The sequence below is a fragment of the Nipponia nippon genome, unplaced genomic scaffold (genome assembly GCF_047370975.1).
Source record: "Nipponia nippon isolate SJK-2023a ecotype South Korea unplaced genomic scaffold, ASM4737097v1 scaffold_4, whole genome shotgun sequence".
NCBI classification, from domain to species: domain Eukaryota; kingdom Metazoa; phylum Chordata; class Aves; order Pelecaniformes; family Threskiornithidae; genus Nipponia; species Nipponia nippon.
This window is the reverse complement of record NW_028262358.1, coordinates 100,898,003-100,925,022: the sequence shown is the minus strand read 5'-3', so window position 1 is coordinate 100,925,022 and position 27,020 is coordinate 100,898,003. Positions and strand designations below refer to the sequence as shown.

At 35.0% G+C, this 27,020-nt stretch overlaps 2 protein-coding genes across 7 annotated transcripts in view; one reads left to right on the top strand and one right to left on the bottom strand.

The window, feature by feature from the left end:
• The window catches only part of MCPH1 (microcephalin 1), a 132,793-nt gene that overhangs the window by 46,600 nt on the left and 59,173 nt on the right, over positions 1 to 27,020 (top strand). For all 3 annotated transcript variants that reach the window (XR_015708895.1, XM_087777115.1, XM_087777114.1), the window contains one exon: positions 5,378 to 5,455. Coding sequence is in view for 2 of the 3 variants with exons in the window: in XM_087777115.1 (XP_087633241.1) it covers positions 5,378 to 5,455 (78 nt within the window). In the remaining variant the exon portion in view is untranslated. The remainder of the gene's footprint in view (positions 1 to 5,377; positions 5,456 to 27,020) is intronic.
• ANGPT2 (angiopoietin 2) overlaps positions 6,996 to 27,020 on the bottom strand; it is a 46,504-nt gene continuing 26,479 nt past the window's right edge. For 2 of the 4 annotated variants that reach the window (XM_087776790.1, XM_087776792.1), the window contains 7 exons: positions 25,570 to 25,691; positions 23,572 to 23,804; positions 21,143 to 21,270; positions 15,202 to 15,303; positions 14,519 to 14,685; positions 11,472 to 11,602; positions 6,996 to 10,049 (listed from right to left, as the gene is read on the bottom strand). In XM_087776790.1, coding sequence (XP_087632916.1) covers positions 9,889 to 10,049; positions 11,472 to 11,602; positions 14,519 to 14,685; positions 15,202 to 15,303; positions 21,143 to 21,270; positions 23,572 to 23,804; positions 25,570 to 25,691 — 1,044 coding nt within the window. In that variant the 3' untranslated portion in view covers positions 6,996 to 9,888. Of the gene's footprint in view, positions 10,050 to 11,471; positions 11,603 to 14,518; positions 14,686 to 15,201; positions 15,304 to 21,142; positions 21,274 to 23,571; positions 23,805 to 25,569; positions 25,692 to 27,020 lie in introns of all 4 variants that reach the window. The other 2 variants (XM_009461361.2, XM_087776791.1) reach the window with 1 other exon arrangement.

The following is a 27,020-nucleotide window of genomic DNA, read 5'->3' as shown; positions in this document are numbered from 1 at the left end:
AACGTAAATTGATCTTTTTAAAGATGGATGTTGGAGAAATATCAAATTTACCATTAGACATTTAGTCTTCATAGCACTCTGTTTACATATTTCAGGTTCAGTTATTCAAGTAAAAATACCATATGATCATACAGTGTGCTAGCTGGATAGCTAAGAGTCCTTAAATAATGACTAATCAAACAGTGTTTTCAGACCCTTGAGAACCTGATGTTTGACATAAATTTTCCTACATAGTGTGAATAAAAGAACATAGCTGATATAGATATGCAAAGGAAAACTTTGCACCAAGGCTAACCTTATAGCTGTATAACCTGCAGGACACTTGTTGGCGCTCCATGCCATACAGGTTGCCTGTTACTGAATTAGATAAAATAGTCCATACTTGAGGATGGAGTAACAGAAGATTGATCAACTTGATTCTAGAGTCCAAAGCCAAATGAAAACATTCTTTAAGGTTGTAAGAAGTCCACAGAAAAATTATGCTTTTCCCAGTCTCTTCTTCTCTCCCTATTTCCTCCTTTCTTGGGTCCTCCATGACCAGCAAGACTTCATTCTACTAGAATCTGATATGTTCTTAATATCTCAATGTTATCAGCTGTATTTTCCTAACTTCTGATATTCCTATATCCATCACTCATGCTTGATCCATACTGTACTGCTTTATCATTACATTTTAAGCTAAATCATAGAATCATAGAATGGTTTGGGTTGGAAGAAGATCATCTAGTTCCAACCCCCCTGCCATGGGCAGGGACACCTTCCACTAGACCAGGTGGCTCAAAGCCCCATCCAACCTGGCCTTGAACACTTCCAGGGGTGAGGCAACCACAACTTCTCTGGGCAAGCTGTTCCAGTGCCTCACCACCCTCATATTGAAGAAATTCTTCCTTCTATCTCATCTAAATCTACCCTATTTCAGTTTAAAGCCATTACCCCTTGTCCTATCACTACCTGCCCTTGTAAAAAGTCCCTCTCCAGCTTTCTTGTAGGCCCCCTTCAGGTACTGGAAGGCTGCTATAAGGTTTTCCTGGAGCCTTCTCTTCCCCAGGCTGAACAACCCCAACCCTCTCAGCCATAGGAGAGGTGCTCCGGCCCATTGATCATCTTTGTGGCCCTGCTCTGGATTTGCTCCAACAGGTCCATGTCCTTCTTATGTTGTGGGCCTCAGAGCCAAACGCACTACTCCAGGTGGGGTCTCACCAGAGCAGAGTGGAGGGGCAGAATCACCTCCCTTGACCTGCTGGCTACGCGTCTTTTGATGCAGCCCAGGATACGGTTGGCTTTCTGGGCTGCAAGTGCACATTGCCAGGACATGTCGAGTTTCTCACCCCCAAGTCCTTCTCCTCAGGGCTGCTTTCAATTCTCTGCCCAATGTGTATTTGTGCTTGGGATTGCCCCAACCCGTTGGCTGTGTTGAACTTCATGAGATTCACACGGGCTCACCTCTCCAGCTTGTCAAGGTCACTTTGGATGGCATCCCTTCCTTCCAGCGCATCGACTACACAACACAGCTTGGTGCCATCAGCAAACTCGCTGAAGGTGCACTCAATCCCACTGTCCTTGTTGCTGACAAAGATGTTAAACAGCACCAGTCCCAGTACTGACCCCTGAAGAATGCCATTCGTCACTGGTCTCCACTTGGACATCAAGCTGTTGACCACAACTCTTTGAGTGCGACCATCCAGCCAATTCCTTATCCACTGAGTGTTCCATCCATTAAATCCATGTCTCTCCAATTTAGAGACAAGGATGTCATGCAGGGCAGTGTCAAATGCTTTGCACAAGTGCAGTTACAAATCTTTTGTCACTGCACATTTGAAAACTTCTAGATAGCTCTTTCTTCTCAATGTAAACACTTCTATGTTCTGAAGTATTTCAGCTTTTCTTAGTCCTTTTCCACATTCTAAGGAACTGTTGAATATGAAGATATGACTGACTTAACAAGTAGTTTACTCAAGAATAATATTGCAAATCATAACTTGTTTTTGTCCTACATGAATTTGAAGCATTTTTTTAGTGTTGCTATGAAAATATACTGGTTGAAAATTTGTCTCTGCCAAAGTCAGAAGCAAACTTTCTGTGACTTAAAATGGAGAGCTCTTGCTTTTGTGTTCATGAAAACTGAATGTTTTAGTGAGTGGTGACCTAATTATTTACTGCAGGACCTGTTCATGAACTCTATATCTAATTTTCTTTTTATCTAGGAAAGTAGATATGATGCCTTTGTACTCAATTCCAGAACCATGATAGACAAGCATTAATCCATCTTTTGTTAAGACAAACAAAATTCATTTCTAAACAAAATTCTGTAAATACTACAAGGATTGACAGAGGTTTTTACTGTAAAATTGGCCTGGAAAATGAAATGGGATTACTTAATCATAACTAATCTTTTGGGTTTATGTTTTAAGCTATTTGGGTTGTTTGCCAGTTAGTCTTGGTACAAACATCATTTTGGTACTATAAGGACATGATGTACACATTATACAGCATGATACATCTGTTCCTGCTCAAGATTATTTACGAAGAAATTATTTTCATGCACATGTCTTTAAGAATTGTATTAGAAGTTACAATTTTTTTGGTTTAGTTAAAGTTGATTTATACTGTGATTAGAAGAGAAATGGCTTGGATTAACAAGTTTCTTTTATTTGCAATAAATATATACAGCTATAAGTATAAAGATAACAGATTTCAATATTCGTATTGCAAATTGTAAAAAGTAATTGTAAAAAATATACGCAGGTACCACTTAAAATTTATAACTTAAAATCTTAAGTTGTAGTCTTAACTGTATGTTTTTAAGAAGTTACTATACTTTTCTTGGCTAAACACAGCAATGCATTATTACATTTTGAATATTTTTTTAAAGGTCATTGATTTAGTAATACACTTATTTTTAGGTTTGGTATGATATAATGACTATAGAAATTATTTTCTCTTTTTGTACAGCTGTTGTATTTTTAAAAATTTGGTTGTGTTTTCTACAAGTAAACATAATATTCTTTGGATTTTTGTAATAAAGTTCAACCATAAGTTTGAAGATGTGCTGCTTTTCATTATCAACAAAAAACCCCCACTGTTCACTTCCAATAGCCTGCAAAATTGGACACCTCCCCTCACAAGTAAAACACCAATTGCCACATCACACAAAGCACCAGCTTTTGTAGCAGTTCATATACGAGGTTGCTTGTTCCCCTGAAAGTTGTCAAGCATAAGCTACTTTGGACTAAAGACTATAGAACTTGGTTTTGATAGCAAAATTAGTTTCTAAATTCAGTTTGCAATTTAGTTCTTGTAGCAACAGATTTGAGGCAAAGGAGCCCTTTACAGAAAGTTATTTTCCTACATTTTATAAGATTTACATTTTATAAGATTTACATTACTAGTTTATAATCAGTACGTTCAGCTTAGAATCTTGTTTAGTTAGTGAGCTGTAACATTGTAAAGGATAACTTTATCATGCTTGATGTCTATTTTGCCAATTTTTGTCTAAGGGGAACATCTCATAGCACTGCTTCCTAAATTTTATGAGGTAAAGTTTTATAGTTTAAATTAAAACTAATAATATATGGATTTGTATGGCATATTCCAAAAGAATAAAAAAAATACAGAATATTTCAGTTAATTGTGAATCAAGCATGGGAATAATTTCACGCACTGATGAAATTCAGCTTGTTCTAAGGTGAATAATGACAACACTTTAATGGTGCATGGCTGTGCTAACAGTAAGAAACAGACATCATGTATTTGGAATGGCTAGAGAACTATTTAGGGAAATTGTGACTGCCAGAGGTAGAATTATCCTAAACACAGGGATTTACTTTCTAATAAATTCCATATATCCCATTTTGGGTATATATGTGCACTTGTTCACTTCATACTACCTGTTGATGTAGGAGCAGCAGGGTATTGGGGGTTGCTGTGGTTTTTAAGGTTGCATGTATGAATTGTGCTGTCTCTCACTAGCAGCTAACAATGCTTTTTTTGACTCATATTTAAGGCGTGCCAAATGGCAAATACAGAACGATGTGAAGCTCAAATATCTGTAAAAGGGGAAAGTTGTTGAGTTGTGTGACAGTGGACAAACTTGGCAAAGAACTTACCAGTCTTTTACCTACATGAGAAGCTTTATGGCTCAGCTTACAGTGATGACGCCAATGAGAAAAATTAACTCCTGTTCCATCAAAGTGTGCTTCAGAATTTAGACTACCTAGAAATTAGTAGGAAAACGCCCTTTACACGACTCAAGGGCAGAGCCATGGTAGGAACTTCAGTCTTTTTCCATTTTCCCATAAAGACGATGCTTTTACCACTTGAGGGATAGTCTGAACACTCTTTATGAGGCTTCTGATATTATAGTCTACCAGCTGCAGCTTAGTATGATAAATTGTTTTGAAGAATGGTTTAGAAAAATCAACCCAGGAAAAATGCTGGATGGAGCAGTTTTGGGAAAGTTTTACAAAAAAAAATGTTAAAAATAATGTATTTCAGAAACTGAAAATAGAACTGTTTCAAGTAGTTTTTTTTCTGTTACCCGTTTTGTGATGGCCCTGATGGGAACAGAAGTCTGAAAGTAGTCCAAAATGTTAGGATTGCTAGTCTCCAAGGATCATATTGATCCAGCATTTCAGAGGTCAGTTGAACACAAATGATCATGTTTTTTCCAGAGAGTCAGTACTCTGCACTGTTAGCAACCATTTTTATGCTCTAGAATTTGATGTTGACAGAAGAGGATACCGAAGAGAATGAAATTGAGCTTTTCATCTTTGCAGGCTGCTTTATATATGTAATGTGGATTATATACAATAGTTGCATAATCCCAGTCAGTAGTAGGGGTTGATACTGGTCCAATATTGTTTAACATCATCACTTATGATCTGGATGATGGAGAAGAGTGCACCCTCAGCAAGTTTGCAGGTGTTACAAAATTGTGAGGAGTGTTTGATACACCAGATGGGTGTTCCCATTCAGAGGGACCTAGACAGGCTGGAGAAATGGGCCAACAGGAACCTCATGAAGTTCAACAATTAACTGAACCAAGAGAACAGAACTGATATAGCATGACTTCCCTTTTTAAATCTTTACTCTAATTTATGTCTCGCGATACAAAAAGTTGACTTTTCTAATACCCTCCCAAGGTTTTAAAATTTAATGTAGCTATGCATAGAAATATGACTTTGGTATTTTAATGGTTTGTTTTAGTTGTAAAATTTGTATCTTTCTTATTGCTTGATTTTTCAGCAAATCATTTGGTTTGGGTAAATGAAATATCAAACCAACTATTGCAACTGCACTGTTACCTCTAACCACACATTCAAAGAGTTTGTTATTTTAGAAATTATGAGAGTTCTACTTACCGCTTAATTTATTTTAGGTTCTGTGGTCTTTGGAACTGGGCCACTGGATCTCAGAGGAACCATATGAGCTTTCATCCAGCTTCCCTGCAGCTCCTGTAAGTCTAATGGCCCTTTAAGCTTGTGAACCTTCTTTTGTTTATCTGGAAAATGATTGGCCCTCTACATAGGTTTTGTGAACAAGAAGGCCTACTAGGAAAAATATTTTTTTAAAGAAAACACTGTAAGGAGTTATTTTCTCCTTCGTTCACTACTTTTTGAAGCGTGTGCAAAAACTTTGGTATGCATGGAAAATGCAAAAAATTGATTCACTAGTTAACGTCTGAATAAACTAGCTTCTTCTTTAAGTATAAATGTCCTTTAATGTATTTGTGACATATTTTATTTCTGTCTGTGCTTGTCTATAAACTGGAGAGGCATGTTATCACCTAATGGAAAAATTATTCAGGTGATGGACTCAGTATTTTCAGTCCAGAAATGACTTTGGCAATGGAAAATTACTGTGGGCTTCTAAAACTACCAAGTAGGTAAAATGAAGCATTTTTCCTGCCTTCAATGATCATTCTCAAGTACTGAATTGTGAACTAGTGCAGAAGTGTGTATGTGAGGGCATGGTGTATCTGTGCAGACCCAAGTGTACCTGCACTTCATGTGTTGTAATTGATTAAGCAGTAATTTTATTTTGGTTTTAAAACAAGTAATTCTAGCAGGTTACTAGTCAGTCACTCTAATAGTTTTGCCAAAAAACGTTTCACAATTTCTTTTATATTGTAGCAGCTAGTTAAATATATTATCATCTGCTACTTGTTTCTCAAAGTTTCATACGGGCTTTGAAGAAAGAACATTTAATGGGGTTTGAACTTTATTTTTACTGTAATTTTATTAACTGTTAAGAACTTATTTTGAACATTTTTTCTATAATTGCTGTAAATTTACATGTTCGAGATGAAGACTTTATTTCATAAGTAGCATGTTTTCAAAGTGTAGGGAAACTGTAACAGTTATTCTGAAATCAGCCCAAAGAAATTAATCATCCATTATAATGTAATATTTTTTCTAAAAGGAGAAAGTAGATTTTTTTATATAGCAAATACATTAAGAATGGTAAAGCTTAATGTGAAAAATAAATAAGAAGCATGTTCTTTTTTCCCCCCTTTTCTGTATTGGTATGAAAAAAAAGAACGCAGTACTTCAGATTAAGCAGTTTTGAGTTTTCTGTTTCTTCTCAGACTACCTTGTTTAATAACCAAGTATGCTATCAGTAACAACTTACATAGCGTTCTTTGGAAGTGATTGCTGGTGAGGTTGTTTTTTAGATTCTGTTTACAGTTTTTACTCCTAAAGCAGGAGGGCTTGAGAGATGGGGAGAAGATAAAATTGAGGGAGGTTATGGTTGTGCTGAGAACCTGAATCATTTCTGTTTGCAGTGTGCTCCTCTTGCAGAGGAACAAAGTCAGTGTCCAAGGTGATATTTCCATCACCTTTCCAATCATCCCCTTCTCGAGTCATTCTGGTTTCTTACTGTAACAGATATCTTAAAGATACAATTATTATTTGAGCATGAATGGTGTTTATATTCTCTTTTCTTGTTATTTCTTTTCTGCTGTGTAAGAAGTATGTAGAGAAAATGGAAGTGCATTCTAGTTTTATATACCGTTTATTTGATTACAGAAAGGAATTCAAAGACGAGGTTATCTTGCTGTTATGTTTTAATTGTTTGTACCAAGTCCAAAGCAGTTGTTGCAGACTTCTTTTTCCTATTATTGCATTCCTTCCGAAATGTCCTCCTCTCACTTCACTTTGGTGTTTGCAGTTTAAGCCATGCAATCTCATTTAGATAAAAAGTCTTTTAAACACATATTCACTCTAAATTTTTACATTTGTGTTGACAAATTACTCCCTTTTCCCAAAAAAATGAAAAAGTCTAATTAAACAATTATCCGTTCAATGTCTACATCAATATCTTCGATCACTTTCCCAGAATAGTCATCAAAAAGCCTTAAGTTTTATAAAGACTCTTTTCCAGCAAATCGAAACTAGCTGTGCAATATTTAATTATTCTTGTCATATAGTGTTTTCTTACTAAAATAATGAAGGTTAATGTCAGCCAGAAGTTAGCACTATTTTCCTTTGCCAGGTTGAGCATTCATACTGTGCCAGATTCCATCATGGTTTTTAAGACATGTTCGTTCGTCGTCCCCCCCCCCCCGATTATTGGGCTCGATATGCTTACTATCTCAAATATTGGCAGTATTTTCTTTACTTGTCTGATTAAATGCAGTGGAGCAGGAAATACAGTAATCTAGACTCAGCATTTCTATTAAATTTCATAGAATCATAAAATATTTTCGATTAGAAGGGACCTCTGAAGGTTGTCTAGTTCAACACTCTGCTCCAAGGGACTTGTCTAGTCCACCCTCATGGTAATAAATGAATATATTAAAGATAAAATCCAATTCCCCCAATTCCAGCTTGTGTTTGCTGCCTCTTGTCCCTGTCTCTTGTCCCATTGCGTTGCACCTCCAAGAAGGGTCTAGCTCTGACTTCTGTGTGTCCTTGATCAGGCAGCTGCAGACAGCAGCAAGGTCTCCCCTTCCCCTTCTCTTCTCCAGGCTGAAAAAGGGCAGCTCTCTCAGCCTCTCTTGGGATGTCGTGTGCTTCTTGGTATGCCTAGCTCCTTTACTAGTTTGGTGGCCCTCTGCTAGACTTGCTCTTTAAGACATTTCTTAGAAATTCATGAAAGCAATTTTATGAAGTATTTTTTTCGTTTGGGATATGTTTATCCTTACAAGTTTGCTAGGATAAACAATAAAATACTTGCTTAAACAGTAATCTTAAATACATTCAGATTATTTTATGCAACTCTTCAGATGATGACTGTTAATTTACATTCATTAGGTTTATTTAAAATCAGATCATGAAGTAATATTAGAATTATTTTTTCTCTCTGCTACACTTTAGTAATGCTGACACATTTTCAGTGAAGAATGGTGGTGGTGTGAGGGGTGGCATACTCTGACAGCAGCTTTAATGACTGTCAGTATGAAATGAAGAGTTTTCTTCCATCTTTCTCAAAATCATTTACTGTTTATAAGATACAATACCTTTTGTTAAGTAAGCCTCCAGAAATGTTGTGTTTGGGGTTTTTGTTTTGTTTTGGTGTATGTTCTTGTCTTGTAACTAATTCAGTTATCTGCTGAAATTAAAAATTTACCGAATAAGGCAAAGACTAAGCATGAGAATTAAAACCTAAAGTTAATTTGCGGAAAAATCTGCACAAAATTATTTTGTGTGATTTATGAAGAAATATCTTCTCAATCGGAACTGCAGTGTACAGTACACAATTTTAAAGCATATAGTAATAAAAAAAAATTAAAAAAGCAAAAATCACCCAGTAGAGTAATTTATTCACATTCTGTCATACATTGAGAGCCTACCTACAGAGAATTTCTAGGGAGAAGTCCTAACCTTACTGAAAAAACCCCAATAGTATGACCTTAGATAACTTTAAGATTTTTTTTCTTGTTTTTAAAATGTAGTAATTTGTGTCTTAACTCATTAACATAAATTTAATTGTATCAAAGAACATGCATATGTTTTTCAGTTAGGTTATTTTTACAAAACATATAGATGTACTACAGCACCAGGTGATAACTGATTGTCATAGACAACCGGACATTTGGTGTTAATGCCGTTGTCTCGGTTTATAAAATACTGATCAGTTATTTTACAGGTAAATGACAAGGAAAGGAAAAAAGTGCAATCTTCATAAAAATATAAAGAAACACATATTATATTGTAATTTGCAGGGATTTTTGTAACTTAAAGACAGTGACTGTAATAAGTACAAACTGAAAGAAATGGTGATTTTTGTACACGATATTTCCCAAGAATAAATGCAAAGTACTTAAATGCTATTTTTCCTCTGTTAAATAAAGTAATACAGGCTATTGGAAAAAAATCCCTGAATAAATGTAAGACGTTGTTTAGGAGACTGGGGGGGGAAAGAATGTATTCTTTAAGTATAGTATTGAGCTAATTACAGGACAATTTTTTTTTATGTACATAAAAGGCAAACATGACACAGATAAATAGTTCTAGATCTAGTTAAGTGTTTTATATTAGAGTAATGTTTAAAGTTCAGTGATGAGGCAAAATGCATACTTCTAAAACTATTTTAGGTCTTCTTCACAGTTCCAGTTATTTACTAACACATACATAACATAAATGATCAGTAAAACAGAGTCCTTAAATTGTCTGACAGCTTCTTGGATGTTCTTTTTATTCAGTCATTTGGCCAAATCACTGTTATACCAGGTTGATGCTTTAGACTGTGTCGGGTTGAATAATATGAGCTTTAGGTGATCAAGGCTATTGCAATTCAGGAATTGTACTGAACTGATCCCTTCAGAACACTAGTGCATGTTTTCTGGGCTTGAAAATGAGACAAGTTGCAGATGTGTGTTTACATGCTTGGCAAATGAAGTCTTTGAAGACTATACAATACATAATTCACATAATGCAAAAGCATTTAGAAATCTGCTGGTCGAATCATCATAGTCGTGGCTTTGAGAGAGTATCCTGAGCCTTTCCAGTAGTACCACTTGATACCATTGAACTTATTGTTGTTCTGTCGTAATGGATAATACATTCCGTTGAGGTTAGAAGGACCACATGCATCAAACCACCATCCTGCAAGACAGAAAGCAAAGAAAAACATCAGCAGATGAAAATGTCAGCACAGGTAGTTTTCGTAATAGTATATAAGGAAACTTCGTTGTCCTGAAATGAAAATCTAAAACCAGGTTTTCATACTTATGATTTGGAAGTGTCGGTATAAAATATGTCCCTCAAACTCAGCAAGGAAATGTGTTTATGTATTCACTACATATTCTTGAAGCTTATGTAATACACAGTAGTTTAAAATTGAGAAGGCAAGGCCTTCAACCAAGCTTAATTTACTATTGATATCAAACATTATTGTTGACTGTCTCAGGGCAGAACTTGACTTGAACTATCACAATATAGAGTCTTCTTTGGTTTTTATCTACTCTTTGGTAAATTCCTGTTCTTCACAAATTTAAACTCCTTTCTTAATTGTTTTTAGAGGATTAATTCAGTTATCTGATTCAGTTCTCTGTGCAGATTAGTTCAAAACCTCTGTGCTGAAACTTGTTAAGAAGGAAAAGGAGAAAAAAGCAGCCCAAACTTATTTTGTATCCTTGTGGTCCGACGTGTTAGTGGGTCATAAGGAAAATTTATTTTTGTTAATAAGACAATATTTTGATACTTCTGTTATGATGGTGATAATGTGTGTGTTCTGTTTTGCAGGGCAGTAATCCAATTATCCTTTTGGATAAAATGAAGCTGTCTTTTGTCTTGCAACTTGTACTATAGGGAAACAAACCATTGCTTAAGAGATTACAGGAAGAGAAGTCAAATTTACAAAGCAGTTGTTTACATTTCAGAATGTGGAATTCTAGATTGACAAATTATAAAATGGCTTGTGTGGTTCAAGATAAAAATACCACCTAAAACTCCAACAACCAGTGAACAATCATTAGAAAAAAGTAGATATCTCATATATGTGGTGTATCATAAATTTATATATTGCCATTTCATAATTATACTGAAATATGCAATTAAATATTTGTACCCTTCTGCAGCATGTACAGTACACAGCAGCTTTTGGGGTTTTCTTCTTCTCTGAATAGTTAGGGGACAGGTTTGTGCCTAAAGAACCAGAAGCCGTTACACTGACCAACTGAATCTCTAAAACAAGGGAGTTAAGTGTTTTGATCTCTGGGACTATGTTATCTCATTCCTTGGAAGAATCTGCTGTCGCTCTGGTTAGTTCCACAATTACAGACTTTCTTGTACCCCAACTTGAGAGACTGTTTTTTTTTCCTCAAGTTTTAACTTCTTTTGTTTTACTTTCACTAGCCTTTGTCCAATGACAAAATACTTCATTTGGAGTCACCATGCTAGCGCTTCTATCTGTTTTGGACTTCTTCAATAGTCAAAATTTACTGTCAAAATTATCACTATTTATCTCACAGACAATTTCAGTGCCAATAAAAATAGGAAGACTGAGAAACAAAAAAACATTCCTACCTCCTGTTAGCATTTGTGAACATTTGCAAATACATTTGTCATTGTCTGCATCCTTTGTGCTAAAATCATTTCCTGGTTGGCTTATACTACTTATTTTGCCCGCTGTCCCAGTAAGTCCTTTAAGGTAGATCCTGTAGAAGTGAGGAATGGAAAAACAATTACTACGTGGAAGTTAATGGTAGTTGATCTGCAAAATAATGATGGAATAGTTTGCAATAAATATCCTGTTCAAATATTTCAGTTCTCTTCTGGCTAATGTACTGTTCTAAGCTGTTTTGCAGCATAATGTTTTTATATGAGCGGAAATGGTCAGCACAATATTCTAATGAACAGCCTCCACATTTGTAGAGATGATGGTTTTGTTCATGTCATATTAGAAGAAAATGAGAGCAGGCAGAGAATAAATCCTGGAATTTTTCATACATATCATGCATTTCTTAATACTGTAAGTACATTGTGTGCAATTTTTTTTTTTTTTAATTGAGTTCAAAAGCTTATACCAAAACTTTTTTGATTCCTATTTTGCTGTTAGCACAACATGGCAATGTAGCATTACAACTCTGCATCTGTATGAGATAATAGCATTACCTGGACTACTAATTACCAACTAGTAACTGATATTTTAGGAGTTTCTCAATATTTCCCTTCCCGCTTTCCTAATTACTCTTTCTTTTCACATCCTTCATAGATTTATTAGTATTGAAATGTAGAATCATAGAATCACTTAGGTTGGAAAAGACGCTTAAGATCATCGAGTCCAACCATAAACCTAACAGTGCCAAGTCCACCACTAAACCATGTCCCTAAGCACCACATCCACACATCTTTTAAATACCTCCAGGAATGATGAGGTCATTAAGAACAAATGAATTCTTATTCCTTTAGGTTTCAAAAGATCAGCTCATTACAGATTTTCTCAAAAATCTCTTTCAAAAAGTTAAATCTTCTGTTTTTTCTTAAGGTGAGTTCAAAATTCTGTAAGTCAGTTTCTAACAGAAATGGTATTAAAGGTTCCAAATATAATGTATGAGCCTAGGCTTCATGTTCAAATATCATCTGAAGTCTAATGTAAGCAGAGGGTTATTCATTTATTATTATTACTCAATTTTTAAAAGTATGGCTTAGTATAACAGAAGATGAGAGGCAGTGGATAAAAATTAAAATGAGAATTAAAATGAGAGATTCTGACTTGGTATCAGGAAAACCTTGTTCACCATGAGGACAGACAAGCAGTGGAACAGGTTGTGCAGTCTCCACCTTCGGAGGTTATCAAGACTCAACTGGATAAAGCCTTGAGCAACCTGTATGACCTCATAGCTTTGAGATGACAAAGTCTGACTCAAATGAAGTCCACTCTGATCTCAATTTTTCTATGAATCTATGAAATGTCAGTTTTATGACCCAACTCATAATCATTCATAGAATCATAGAATCATAGAATTGTTAAGGTTGGAAAAGACCCTTAAGATCATCGAGTCCAACCGTTAACCTATCACTGCCAAGTCCATCACTATACCATGTCCTCATTCCAGCATTCAGAATGTGTTAATGTTTTTAATGTAATGGAAGTTGCTCTTAATTGAATACTTTCTTAGCTTTTTCTTTTTAATGATGTTAAATATGTTCTTTAATCCACTGCATTCTATGATGCATTCCATGTTTGGTTGCATTTTACAATAAAGTATCATCTATTTACAGGCAACCATCTTAGTTTTCAGTAATTATTTTTTAATATTGTAAGTGGACAAGGGTAATGACCCATTTTGCAAAGGTTGCCTTTGTAAGTATTTTAAAGTATTACTTTAAAAAAATCTCTGCTGTAGATTCTGACTGTTTCCAGATGAAAAAATATTTGCTTTGGAGTTGAGACAACTGTATACTACTAAGGCATTAAGATCTAACGTTTTGGGGAAGGGAGATGCTGATAGTTGCACTGGTTTGCATATAAGACTTGAGTTGAAGTAACAGCATCAGTTCTCTCGAGTGTCAGATTGACTTTGCTTACAACAAATAGTTGCTAGAAATCTTGGAGAAATTAATCTAAGTTTAGGCAATTTTTCTGTCCAGTCACCTAAAGCTCCATGAATCTGTAAGATTGTTATAAAGAAACATTTCCTGGAGCATGTAGTAGGAAAGCATCTGTCATACTCTAGAGTCTCTAGTTTATTCTATAACCAATCAAACAATATCTACTGCATTTACAGAGAGCCTGCAGAATGAAGTATGAACTGCCCATATACTTCAGCTGTGGCTGATACTGTTTCAAAATGTATAACACTATGATACTATTTAAAATGTATAATACAATGATAATATTTATTTATATATAAAGTATTTATTTTAAATGTATGTTACTTCCTATTTTAACCAAATATGGAAGGAGAAATTGTGAACCTTTATGTTTTACAGAATGATGGGAGCATAAATAGTAGGTCCATTAAAATCTGGTGTTTAAATTCACAAGTTTGTAGAGAGTGAGACTGGACATTTTCTATTAGCTTCATTTTCAGAAGTAGGAGCGTTATTCTTTGAGATTCCAAGCCAGTGGGTCATGCAAGGAGAAGGCAGCATTATCTCAGTGTGCTCTTCTTGACAACAGAACAGCTCCTACTAGCCACTGACTTAGGTGGAAAAACTCCTTGCAGTACTGTTCATCTTTCTTAGTCATCCACCTTCCAGAAATGTATTTATTGCCTGGAATCAGAATTTGATAGCAACTGCAGACAGGTTCCTGTTGCCCTGAATATTGTGCACTGCCATCCGCTATATTGGCAAGTATGTACCATACCATAACACCTCCTCATCTTTGTGCATCTTGTGTGTTACACTCAGCCGATGTGCACTAGTAAAATATACATTGCCTCCACTGGGAAAAAAAATTGATTATTAAGACTGTTTTAAGCAATAGATGAAAAATGGAGCAAACATTATTTTCTGAGTGAATTTTTAAAAAATCATAATTGGTATGAAATAAGGTCATGCATCTACACAGTCTAGAATGATTATCATCAGATCTTTTTTTATTCAGATCTGATTTTTCTGCTTACCTGTATTTTAGTTCCTCGCTTGCTAGAGAGAAGTGGTCATACAGTGAATATGCCTCATTTCCTTCCCAGTCTTTCAGGTGTATTTTAAGAACATAACGCTTCTGATTAGTCAGTTGAGAAACAAACTCATTTCCCAGCCAGTACTCCCCAGCAGGATCACCAAATCCCTGTAATTCAAGTTGTATATTTAAATAGCTTTGTTTTGGGTTTTTTTGAGGTTGAAATGATCACTTTATCAGTTATTTAAGTTTAATAGTTTTCAATCTGTCAACTAAAAATTTACTGCGTCTGTGAGGGTTATAGATCTCTAATATTTCAAAAAGTTATTTTCATCGAAGATGAACTCAGGAATCTTAAATAGAAATCAATATTACTTAGTAGATTTGGAGCAGTTTTTACTGTTGCCACTAGAAACACAAATATAAATAACTCCAAAAATGTAGATGTATCATGGAACAGTTGATTAAAGAAAAGTGAGGTTTCTCTTTAAAAACAAACACCGCACTTGCAAGTCTGCTTAGGCAAACAACTTATACTACTCTGACATTTCCTAAATGAACATCTAAGGACAAAGACAACTTCTCAAACCTGCTTACATTCTAAGGATGCTATTAACATAACTTTATTATATCAGATTTCAGATAATAATAACTAATATTAAGGCTTCAGAAAACATTGTTTACCATCTTGTACTCTTTCCACGTCCGGTGAAAGTCCACACTGCCATCTTCACGTCTCTGAATAATGGTCCAACCTCCTCCACCAGTTTCCATGTCACAATAGGCCTACCAGAGTAAGCATGAGCATAAGTGCATGCAGTCATGGGAAAACAAAAGCACAAAGCAGGTACTTTGCATAATTCTATATAGTGGCATGTTTTAAAGTGTACAAGTGCAAAATGTGTATTCACCTAAAAGTGCTGTTTTTAATAGCTTTCATACAAATCAGTTGTGGTTGTCCACAAATAAATGTGATTCCTCAGTATATATTATGCTTAACAGAATACAAATGACACCTTAAAATAGCTGATAGCTGGTATTAAAGGAAGAAAAAAAATGAATGTAGCTTCTGATTCTATACTTCCCTCTTGCACTAATATTTTTGTGAGTTTCCTGATGAAATATTTCTCCTGAAAGATGTTTTCATTTTTCCAGCTTTTTTGTGAGAGATCCATTCAAATTTCCCATGGTTTGTCAGAGTTAAATTCAGGCAGCGTGCAATCTGAAATATGTTTTTATTTCCAGTGTCATTGTCCAATACCTTTGCAGATGGTCTGACCCCAAAATAAAATCTAGGTGTAGAACTATTATTATCTGAAAGTTAAATCTTGAAGCCATGTTGTTATATATACAGACTGCAATGAATATCTTATATTCTAGAACAAAAAAGTAATGACTAAGATGTTTCCAAATATTCATAAATCATCTCTGATTTTACTAAGTTATTGCTAAACATTTGAAAGGATTGACACATAATAGGCAGTTCACTGAACTCAGTTTTAGAATACCCAATAAATGCATCCTGGCGCAGTAAAATTCAAGTTTATTGGTGACTTGTTCAGTCAATCTTCTTCTAGATTAAAGTAGAAAATGACTGAGTTAAATAGAATTCTGATGTATGTTCACTGCAGTGTCAGAGGTAAAAGGTATTACTGGGGGTGCCAATATACTGAGGAGATGCTGATGGAAAAAAATCTTTTGAAAATTTAGAGAGAATTTTTGAGTGATGTTTGGGAGACATAGGGGATAAATTAACAAGTAAATCTTGGGAATATGTGAATATTTAGGACCATTTTTCTTGAGAAAGGATTTAAAGTTGTTGCATCTAATTCTGCTTTTCTGAGCTAGCAGAACTTAAATGTACATGTGTGAAGTCAGTGGAGCTAAGGTGGTGTAAAACAGTACAATGGAAGTCAAACTGAAATCAGTATCTAGTTAAATTGCATGTTCGTACCGATACTAACTTTAAGAAAAATCTTAAATTCCTTGTACAAATATTCCTGTTTGGAGAGTTCACAGTTAATGCTCTAGGCTCTCTCATTTGGAAGTTTAAACTTTTTTTACCACCTTCTGCAAAGATACTCAAGTTCTGAGTCTTCTTCAAAATTATTTCACATCTTTGTGAAGTTATAGTTTGAGTATTAAACTACATTAATTTCTAATCTGTATTCTAGATCTTTCATCAATTAAGTGAAGTTGTTGTTGTTTGAAATTTCAGTGAATGGTTTCTAACTGCTGTACTTCATGGTTGCACACTTGCTCCCTTGAACTAGCTAAAAAGTGAAAATTCTTTTTACCACCTATTATGTTAGCATCATACAGTGAAATGTTTTGCTTTCAGGCTTGACTGTCAATCCAGAACCCTACCTTTCAAGCCCTCACATATGCAGCTTTGCTCATGAAATCATTCCTTTGCTTTCCAGACCATTTCCCTAGAAATCAATTCTCTGACTAAACAAGATGAAAACACTTACTGTAAAACTAGGAACTTCAAATTTACATACACACTTGATTTTTAATTTGGGAAAGAACAAGTCAATGAAGAAAAATGGCAGTAAAGATTACAGAAAGAAAATTAATGAAATAAGTTGATCTATTTTTATTACTTTTTACTAAAAATACTTAAGTGAATTATGTATATTCATAAGTCATTTTAAGGATGGAGATAGGCTATTCAGTAAAATGAAGATTAAGGAAAGGATTTGCTTAGTTTAAAATCAACACAATAAATTGCTGTGTCAGTCTGCAGAGGGAACAATTTCTTCATGATGTATGTGGAAGATGAGGGGAGAGGAAGCATTTATCTGGACTATAACCTCTTTTTTTAAAAAAGCTTCATTCTCCAGTAAAATGATATGCATATGAGGCTTTCTCTAGCACTCATTACTAGAACAGAACTCTTCTGACCTTTCAGCCTAGCCTAGGTTTTATATTCAAAAGGAAGAAATGTAACATTTCATAAAACTAGTAAAAATAGATACCAAGATTAGGCAGGCAGCAGGAGTCTTCAAACAGATGCCAAAAAGAATAAAGAGATTAGCCTCTCAAATTACAACAAATTGGCAGGGGGAATATTTGATTTATCTTGCGAACTGCTTCAGTACTTACAGTTCTAGCAGCTGTAGCACTGAGAGAGCTACGGTCAGCTGTTTATATTTTTCACCTTCAGCTAAAGATCAGCACTGTATTTTTGAAAATGCTGTAAGGTATGTGGAACCAGAAGTAGTCCCTTCTCCAAAGACTTTAAGCACATAACCTGTGAGCAGTCAATTTGATGTCTTCGCTGTCTAGGAAGCTGACTTTCAGAGCAAGTAATTTTTCTTCTTTTTTCTTGTACGTTAGGATATTTGCGGTTTTCAGACCTACTTTCTGAATGGTAAGGCTCTGGCTGAGTTATCAGGGTGAGTTTTTATACCAAAGCAAGTGCGGTTGCCACATCTGTGCAGTTTCCCTTTGCATCACTTTTGGCTATTGTCTGAACACTTTTGAGTCATGATACTCAATGACTTTGTATTCTGCTGTCTCTAGCTCCTAGAGATGTGACTAGATAAGAATTGCGGTCTTAGTTTCCTCGTTCTGGAAAAAATAGCTACACATGTGGTTTATAATGTAATTTAACCTAATACCAGTTAACCAGTGAAAAACACAGATGATGAGACTTCTGAAATTCACAAAAAAAAAACCCTCATCTGACCTCTTACTGTATTGGAGAAGCTACACATAAGCTCTTTTTTAATGCTTGGGGTTGGAAACAATTTGTGTATGTGTATTTTAGACGTCAGGTCCATGGCATGGGCTCCTTTTGAAATGACTAGCTAGTTGTCTGGATGATCACTTTTTAAGAAAGTTATGCAAAACCATTTTTGTTGGTAAATTCAAACTTGTCCAAATCACTTTCTGCAAGAAAGATTTGGTTAAAAAGGCCTTGGCTTGGAACGTGTGTCAGTTCTGGGATGAAAACTCAGCTCAACAGGAGTTGGAATGGGGAACAGCTTAGCCTCTGCTTCAGCCACTATTTTAAGATTTGGGTAAGATTTTGGTAATAGTTGTGGTAATGGTTGAGCTAATATATTAGGGTCATCAAGACTCAACTATTCTGCCTGGTTAAGAGCAGGAGGTTAATTGGTTCAGGTAACTGCTGTAAACATGAAGCTATTGACTTTTCATGGGTTTGCCTCTGCCATTTTTCCTTGTGTCAGCAGTCTTTTGCTGTTTTTCCTCAGTGTTTTTAAAAGGACTTAGCTTTTGTCCTGGTGCAGAACAGGAAAGCTTGAAAGCTTGAAAATATAAATGGAATGAAATAATTGTTTTCCTCTCAGCTCTCGTATGCAATTCTTTAGCTTGGATTATGATGGGTGGCAAATTAGTAAAGTGGGATCAGTTACAGATTACACAGAAGTTGTTTATAAGCCTGTTGGGAGGTCAGAAGGTGTTACAAGAGGAAAAGACGAAAACATAAACAGCAGTGCAGCACTTTTGGCAAATAAAAAAGGTCATTCTGTTTCCTGGTCCGAGTGGCCATCCACATCATAATAGTTGAAAATGGTGTAACGTGTTGATTATCCCTAAACCTTCACTTCCCTTGACAATTCCTCTTATGCATCTGTATTTGTATAAAAAATCTGCATCAGATTAAAACTTTAGTCTCTTATTTTTCATGTCATATAGTAAGTAAAACCTTCACTGTCTTTTTAAGTGTCTTTTTCATTCTATCTGAAGTGGGCAGAATAAGATTAAAATTCTTTATTATTACTAATTTAATTAAATTATTACATTTTAACTACTTTTTTTTAACGTAGTCATTTGACAAAATGGGTATTTTTGTTAAGTGTTTTAAGCCTCCATGTTCAAATGTAAAGCATTTAATATTTTATAGTCTAGGAAATTTGCAATTGTACTTTTGTTTCAGGGATAGAATATTTTGGGAGGTTTCAGTTTTGTAGAACTGTACGTTGGTCTGGCTTCTCAGATCAGATAAATTACTTAAACATTTATGGCTTTGAAAATGCAGTGTTAAAGTTTATGACAGAAATTTTCATTCTGTAATGTATTGAATATAGACTAGACTATTCCAAAGAAAAAACAGCTTTTTTTTTTTTTTTTTCCCCAGAGAAGCAGACTGCAGATAATATCATTTCTCTAGATGATATCTGCAAAAATTGCAGGTTTTATGTATCCTATTTTATAGATCTTACCCAAACAAATTGCTTATTTCCTTTAGTTGAGAGCTTTGTAAGGGTAAAGATCACAAAGTCTGGCTTGGGCTAGATGAAGTTCTGGCACTTCAAAGAGTAGTCACTGGTGAACTTAATTTCTAAACCTTCGCTATCAAAACTTGGGGAAAAAATGCTTTCTCTGTCAGAGTTTTACCGATTGCTTTTCCACATGTGCCCTCATTTTTCTCTGCTTTTGTACATTTTCTGTTAGGTTTTTTTTCCCCAAGTATTTCGGATATAATAGAGTCGAGTCTTAGGAATTCCATAAAATACTTCCTTTTTTGTAAGAAAATGTCGACAATATGAAATTATAAATTAAAAACATTAGAAAATTATTTAGTGTTTGTCTAAGAAATATATTAAGCACTTTTGTTTCTATTCAAATGTCCCTTAACCTCCTCAGCCTGCTGTGTCTGAAAAGTTGGAAACAAACATTCATCATTTGAGCCCCACTCCTCAGAATGCTCACTGCAGTTTTTTGTTCTTTATCCTCACAATCCACCTGGGACGTTTCTCCCTTTCAGATTTTATTGTTTCAACTGAATTATACTATCTGAAGCTTTATCATTTTCTTTACTTCAGTAGGTGGAGCATCTCTGTCAGGCATCCAGTGTTTCATCCACTGAGTGCCACTTTTAGCTCAAGGTCTCTTCTATAGAGGTATGGTATACTGCTTTAACTTAAATTGACATTGAAGTTCATTTCAGGTAAACACATAGGGGAAAAAATATCCATAGAGGAATTTAAACTGATCTAATGAAACCACTGCAAACTCACCTTTTATTTAAATCAGAGTAGTATTTTCCAGGAAAGTCCTCTCAGTCCAACCCAGTGCCAGTTATGCTGATCTAATTGCTGATCTAATTGCTAATCTAATTGTTACACAAATACCCTTAAAACTCTGCATAACAAAGAACTGGAACCCATACATGAGTCCAGTACTAGTAGATTGCTTACATGAGTACACATCCATGAGTGCTCTTCCATGCCCCTGATTTTACCTCCTTTTGCCACCTGAAGGAACTTGGGCATATGAAGGAACTAAGAAATTATAGGAGACAGGAGACTGCTGATCATGCGAGCAATTGTGTTGGAGTTAGAGATTTTATAAAGAAATTACAGTACTATATTGCTTTAATTGTGTTAATTATGTGGAAACAAAGAATGAAATTCTGGCATGCTGAAGTGAACAACAAAATGCTCGTTCATTTCAACTGAGCCAAGATTTCATGTGAAGGACTTTCTTCTTCCTGTGAGATACTCAGATCTAAAAGTGATTAAATGCTCATAAAAAAAACATGGTAAGTAATAAACTTCACTATTAACTAGCCTTTAAAATAGCATATGTACCAGATCAAATAACTTTTTAACATGCAGTATGCCTAGGTAGCACTTTATAGCCATCCTACCTTCTTTTCTTGTGCAGTGTTTGGAACTGTTAAAGTGTAGATTCCACTTGTTGTCAGTCCAGATTTGAAAGCTTCAGCACAGTCTTTGAAGCTGATTTGCTCCTCTTTAGCTATGAAGTTGTTCTTAGCTGCTAAAAGTACAATAGAAATTGAAGGCATTAAGCAGAGATGAATTAATGATGTAATCAGCTTAAAGCTTTGCAGTTCTGAAAAATATGCCTGGTCCTGAAAGAAATGACAGATCAAGGTATTAATTATGTGTGTTGTTACTTTATATTATTTAGAGATGTTATTCTGATATGAGTGTGGTTGCTTGATAGGTTGAAAAGCAATGATACTTATTAATATGTTGAATAAGAAATCAGGATATAGCATCTCATTGAGTTGAACAGCTTCTGCTTCCATTCATTGCCTTTGATGGACTCTTACATGCATTACAACCTCTGCATGCATTAACTACTATTAAAAAACATATCTAACTAGCAACTGATTATAGTAATAATGACCTTTGGCCAGTCCTCTAAAATTGTGAAATCTAACATAAGAGTTATGATATCTTTTATAATACAGCTGCCTGGAATAACTACTCTTACAAAGTTTTAGCTAGTTTTTTTGCCCCTGTGCTGAGCAGCAACAATGTTGTATGTACCAAGCTGAAGCTTGGTAGCTCACCCCAACCCACTAAGGAAACACCCATTCTGGAATTCATTTGTGTAAAAACTACATTTTAATATGCCTAAGCCTTCTTGTTTTACAGAACAATCTAAAGCTCATCTTTTTGTTCAGTTCTTTATTAACTATGGAGGTTGGAATTTCCTGGCATTTCGCCTGCTGACTGATATTTCATATTTGACCCTTTTGAGGTTGGTTCTGTGTATTTTCCCTTTTTATTTAATCTAACAAGCATAGCCAGTTAGTACAAAGTTTTAGGTGCCAAACAAGTATATGCTTATATTACAGTTGCTTATTATGTTCTTTTTAGCTTGCTTATTTGTTATTTACCAGTTTACATGCTTTGCCTTAAATATAAAAATAACACGTTCAGTGTTTTAATTGCTTTTCCACACTCCATTGTTTGTATACTGTCTTAGAAGCTTTCCCTGCTAATTTTGTCTTTTTGGCAAACATTCATTATTTTTTCCACTTTGGGTTTAACAGTGTTGTAGCCAACATGACTTTGACTTGTTTACTTATTTGTGCACTAGCATAGCAGATAACATCAGCAGGAACATGTACAGCCTTGGTAATAGTATTTAAGGGGATAGTGTCAGTTATTAAAACAAAAAACTTGGGATTTACTTTGTTGAGAAAAACATACATCATTATTATTATTTAGGACACTACTGAAAGCGAGGACTTCCAAACACCCTTTTCCTTTTTTGTGATCCAGCTTACAGTAATGTAGCATAGTCCATCTATATTCTTTTAAGTTGTAATGACAACTCTCTTAAAATTTTCCTAGTATTTCATTTTAAATCTTTTTTTTAGAGATTCTGTATGCTTGTGTATTTCCAGCCCTAAGAACTTTACAGGCAAGCATGCCAGATTCTCTACTCTTTTACACAGAACAGCTATACCTTCCTTATTTGTCAATGTTCTGTACCAGACATGAAATTCAAGGTAAGGAATTTGTTCATTTGTTTAAATCCTGTTTAGCCATAACTTTCCGCTTATGGTTTGTGTGGGTTTTTTATGGAGCATGTGAATCTGCATCAATTTGGAAGCTATGCTTGGTGGCTATGATTTGTTGCAGGGCTGTCAGGCATTTAGGGGTGAGGTTATTGCCTATAAAATTTGCTAGGCTGAGGGATTTTTAGGATGAATAGGGAAGCTTCAGTGAAACACTGGAGGACTTCTGGGAGTACTTGCTGCCCTGGGCTGGTGCTTTCTGTTGTTTGGGGCATACATAGGTGCTAAAAAGTGGGCCAGTGCTGATTCCTTTGCCTTTAATAGCCACTATAATTTGTCCTTTCTTTGATCAACTCTATCTGCATAGAGCAATGAGAGGTGGCAGAAGCAACCTTTGTGAGCCAGGAAGAAAAGCTACAGGCCTACATCATGCAGTCTAACCTAGATACATGGTCAAGGAAGTGTGCATTGCCAGATGAATGAATGCCATGTGAGATGAATGATATTTGGCATTTCTGTATTTTGTTGAACCACTAGAGAAGTGGGCAGGCAAACCAATATAAGCCACAGAAGACGAGCAAAATGTTGAAGAGAAACCACATAAATGTTGTGGTTGTTCCCCCCTCCCCTGCCCCTAAAAAATAGGCTAGTTAACTCAGATGCAGAATTTAAGGAAAAAAAATACATACTTTTTGAGAAGCAGAAGTGTGGGGAAACTGGTTGTAAGATTTTATAGCTAATAATGTACACAAATTAGGGAATGTCACTCAAATGATATAAACATGTCTGCTTTTACTTACAGTTTGGTGTAGATATCATAGTAAGCAAGTTATGAACAGTCTCCATCAGATCATGTTGCTGTTTTTGCAGAACTGAGTTGTTTACTGTAGCTGTAACTAACTGTTTTTCTAGTTCTTCTATAATAGAATTCTGTCTGGCTACTAGGACTTGAAGCTGATCTTTTTCATCTTTTATTGACTTCAGCTGAAGTGTGTGCTTGTCTTCCATCTCAAGAACTCTTTTTTCTAGAAAGCTAAATAAAAGATTACAATTAGGCTCCTCAGAAACAATTTGAGCTGATGTCAAGAGAATCAAGGCTGTTGCAGAAGTTTCTTTCTTCATAAGTACTCAACTTCATTCTTTGATGCCATACATGGAGTAGAAAGCTAAATGAAAGCTGAGTTTAGTTTGATATACATGCTTTAATTTATTATATAACTAATTAGTACATTAGTAAACAGCATTATAGAGTATAGTCTGTATCCCAGGCTTTTAAAGTGTAACAATTGGGTGTCTGATAATTCAACATTATGAAAAGAAAGATATAGTTTGGTCCTGAAAAAAGGATAGGAGTGCTAGAAGTACAGGGAGTATAAAATGGATGTAGACCCAAAGTAACCATTACTTATGAAGTGTCTTGAATACCATTCTCTCAGAGTTTAGGCATAATAGTGAAGGATTTCATTTTTTTTAGCTGATTAAAAGATGAAATTCTTTCAAAGATGATCCTAGGAACTTTTCAAATGTCCTGTATCATAAGAAAATATATTCTTAACAGAAATGAATGTTACGGTGTTAAGACAGGGAAACCTGCAAATAGTTACTTGAAGACGTGTTACCCATCTCCGGTTCTGGAGCTGGTGTGAGTAGGTGACTGGCTGGAAAATTATTTCATTGGTAATTGTTCTGATACAGACTCTGAGAAAGCTGATGTTAAAAGATGCATGGCTACAAGGGAGAATTTCACCTAAAATCCGTTACTGTTACTGAAAAAAATCCTGAACCTCATAATTATGTTTCAAGCAGATTAACTTGATGTCAGATCATCTTTTGTTAGGTGAAAAACAATGGTTTTGTGTTTATGTGGGTTTTACAAGGGTAGTTTAGAGTCTGCTGAGGTCAACACAAAAAAGTGACATTTTAAAATTCACTATTTACTTTGCTTTCCATTTGATAAGGATGCTTGTTTTTATTAAGCTGGTAGATAAAACCTTTAGGGAGCATATATAAATGTAGTAGAGTAGTGAACAAAAATGTCAAAACATGTCTCCTGTTTTTTTTAAGCTAATTCTTTTAAAATAAAAAGCACTTTGCACATATGGTTCTCATTGAAAAACATGGCTTTGAAGGATAAAACTTACTGTTATTGCTGCTTTTAGATTTCTCTGTAAACCATTTATGGCCAAAAGTAAAATAAGACCCTGGTGACAGGAAAATGAAACTAGCTGAAAAAAGGTATGAGCCTTTGGACAACAGCTGAGTACAGAAAGGGACAGGAGTAACAGTTGGTTATCGGTCTGAATTGCAAAAGATTGACTAGTAATGAACACTGAATATGAGTAGTATTTGACTTTTCTGACCAGGTTAGAAAAAAATTGTGGCAGTGACCTGATTGTGTATTAGGATAGCTGTGTACTACATGGAAATTCTAGAGATGTGGTTGCACTGGGTTAGTTTGAGTCAGCTACATAATCCATAACTTCATCTGGATAAGTCTAAATAAGAATATGAATTGGCTACAACTGAAGTACTGAGAAGTATTTCGGTTTTAATCTTAAGTTCCTCATATAAAGGAGAACTTTAGCTAGTGAAGAATGATGTACAAATAGAACGCAGGAAGAATAAACGTGCATGATTCTCTAGGCCTTAAATAATATATGACCTTTGTAATGAGCATAGCTGGGTGTGGGGAGCTTCTGTACAAGGTCTTATTTTCCTACTTGAGTACATTTGTTTCTAAAAGCATTAGAAGGGCACTGCAGGGAATAGCGTTTTGTTGGGTTGATAGGCAAACTTACCTGTTTTTTTCTTGTAATTTAGTTATCTCGTTGGTCTGATCTGAAATCTGTCTTTCTAGTTTGTTTGTTGAAAGAGAGTGTTCCAAAAGCTGAAGTTCAAGTCTGGTTGTCTGGTTTAATACCTAAATGAAATGTATAAAAATACTTTAAAATCAAGATACTTCTTTTAAATAGATTGCCATTTCTTTATGTTGTGAAATCGTGCAAATCTCTACTTAAGCCTATAATTAAAAAATATTTTTGAACACTTAATTTGGGCACAAATGCTCATAGAAGTAGAATGAAGAAGAATACACAGAGTTGCACTAATTTTGTTGTTACACTACCATGTATCATTGGGAATATTTCAGCAGTATGCTGTGTTTCTGATCAATGGCTCAGAATTACTGTGTACTCTGCTGTCATACCTTCCCCGCTGTTATGATATTCTTATTTCATTACTGGAACTACAATGGTTGTTGTTCAGAGAATAATTTGAGTTGTTTTCTCAATCTGATGTAGAAAGAAAGTATTTTGCCTATCTCACTGGTTGAAATCTTGGCCCAGCCCTGAAATCGCTAGGTAGTTCCCTTTTAGCTGTTTTCCTTAATCCCAAATTATAGTTTTAAGTGTTTATCATGTGACCACACTTCTGTTGACTCATTCTTTGCATTTTAATGTTACTGTTTCTATATGTATTGTTTACTGTCTAAATTTATTTGCATCTTTAAGTGAAGAAATGCAGATATTAGGAAACATGGAAGATACTTTTTAGTTTGTATCGGATTGCATTGCTTGAGGCATGTTTTCTAGAAATATTTTCTCATTGTTTCAGAACAGCTTTTTTTATCTCAGCAGAATTTGGCTTTCGTTGGCAGGAAGAATTGATTACTCATGTCCCTTATGTTAAACAGTCATTCAGGACATGATTTCACACTTAAGTGTAATTGAGAACTATTGCCAAAAGTAAGTGTCCTTGAGAGAGCAATTGTTTGGTTAATTTCCTTATGTTGTTAATTAAGCCCTTAACCCAGTCACCAGTAATTTCAAGCAGAGAAGGAAAGTTACAGTGATGATTTTCTTCCTCTAAGCAGAAAATAATTGAATAATTCCCATAAAGACATTACTGTGAATTAATAAATACATTCTCTCAACATGTGCAAAATAATAGGCTCCTGAATAATACAATCAGAAAGTTGAATTCATCACGCCTGTGAGTTATAAACTGTCAGTTTATCAAAGAGTTCACAAAGGCTTGTTTTAGGTTAAAAAATGTAATTGAATCACCGGATGAATTATACAGATAGTAAAATGTCTAACAAAGATTTTACATTTTGCATGCTATTTACATTATATAAAATGTTATATGCTACATACTATATTCACACTTTCTTTTGGGAGTTATATATCTGAATCTTCCTACCATGTTAGCAAATCTCTGGTTTATTTATCCCTCTGATAAATAACAATAC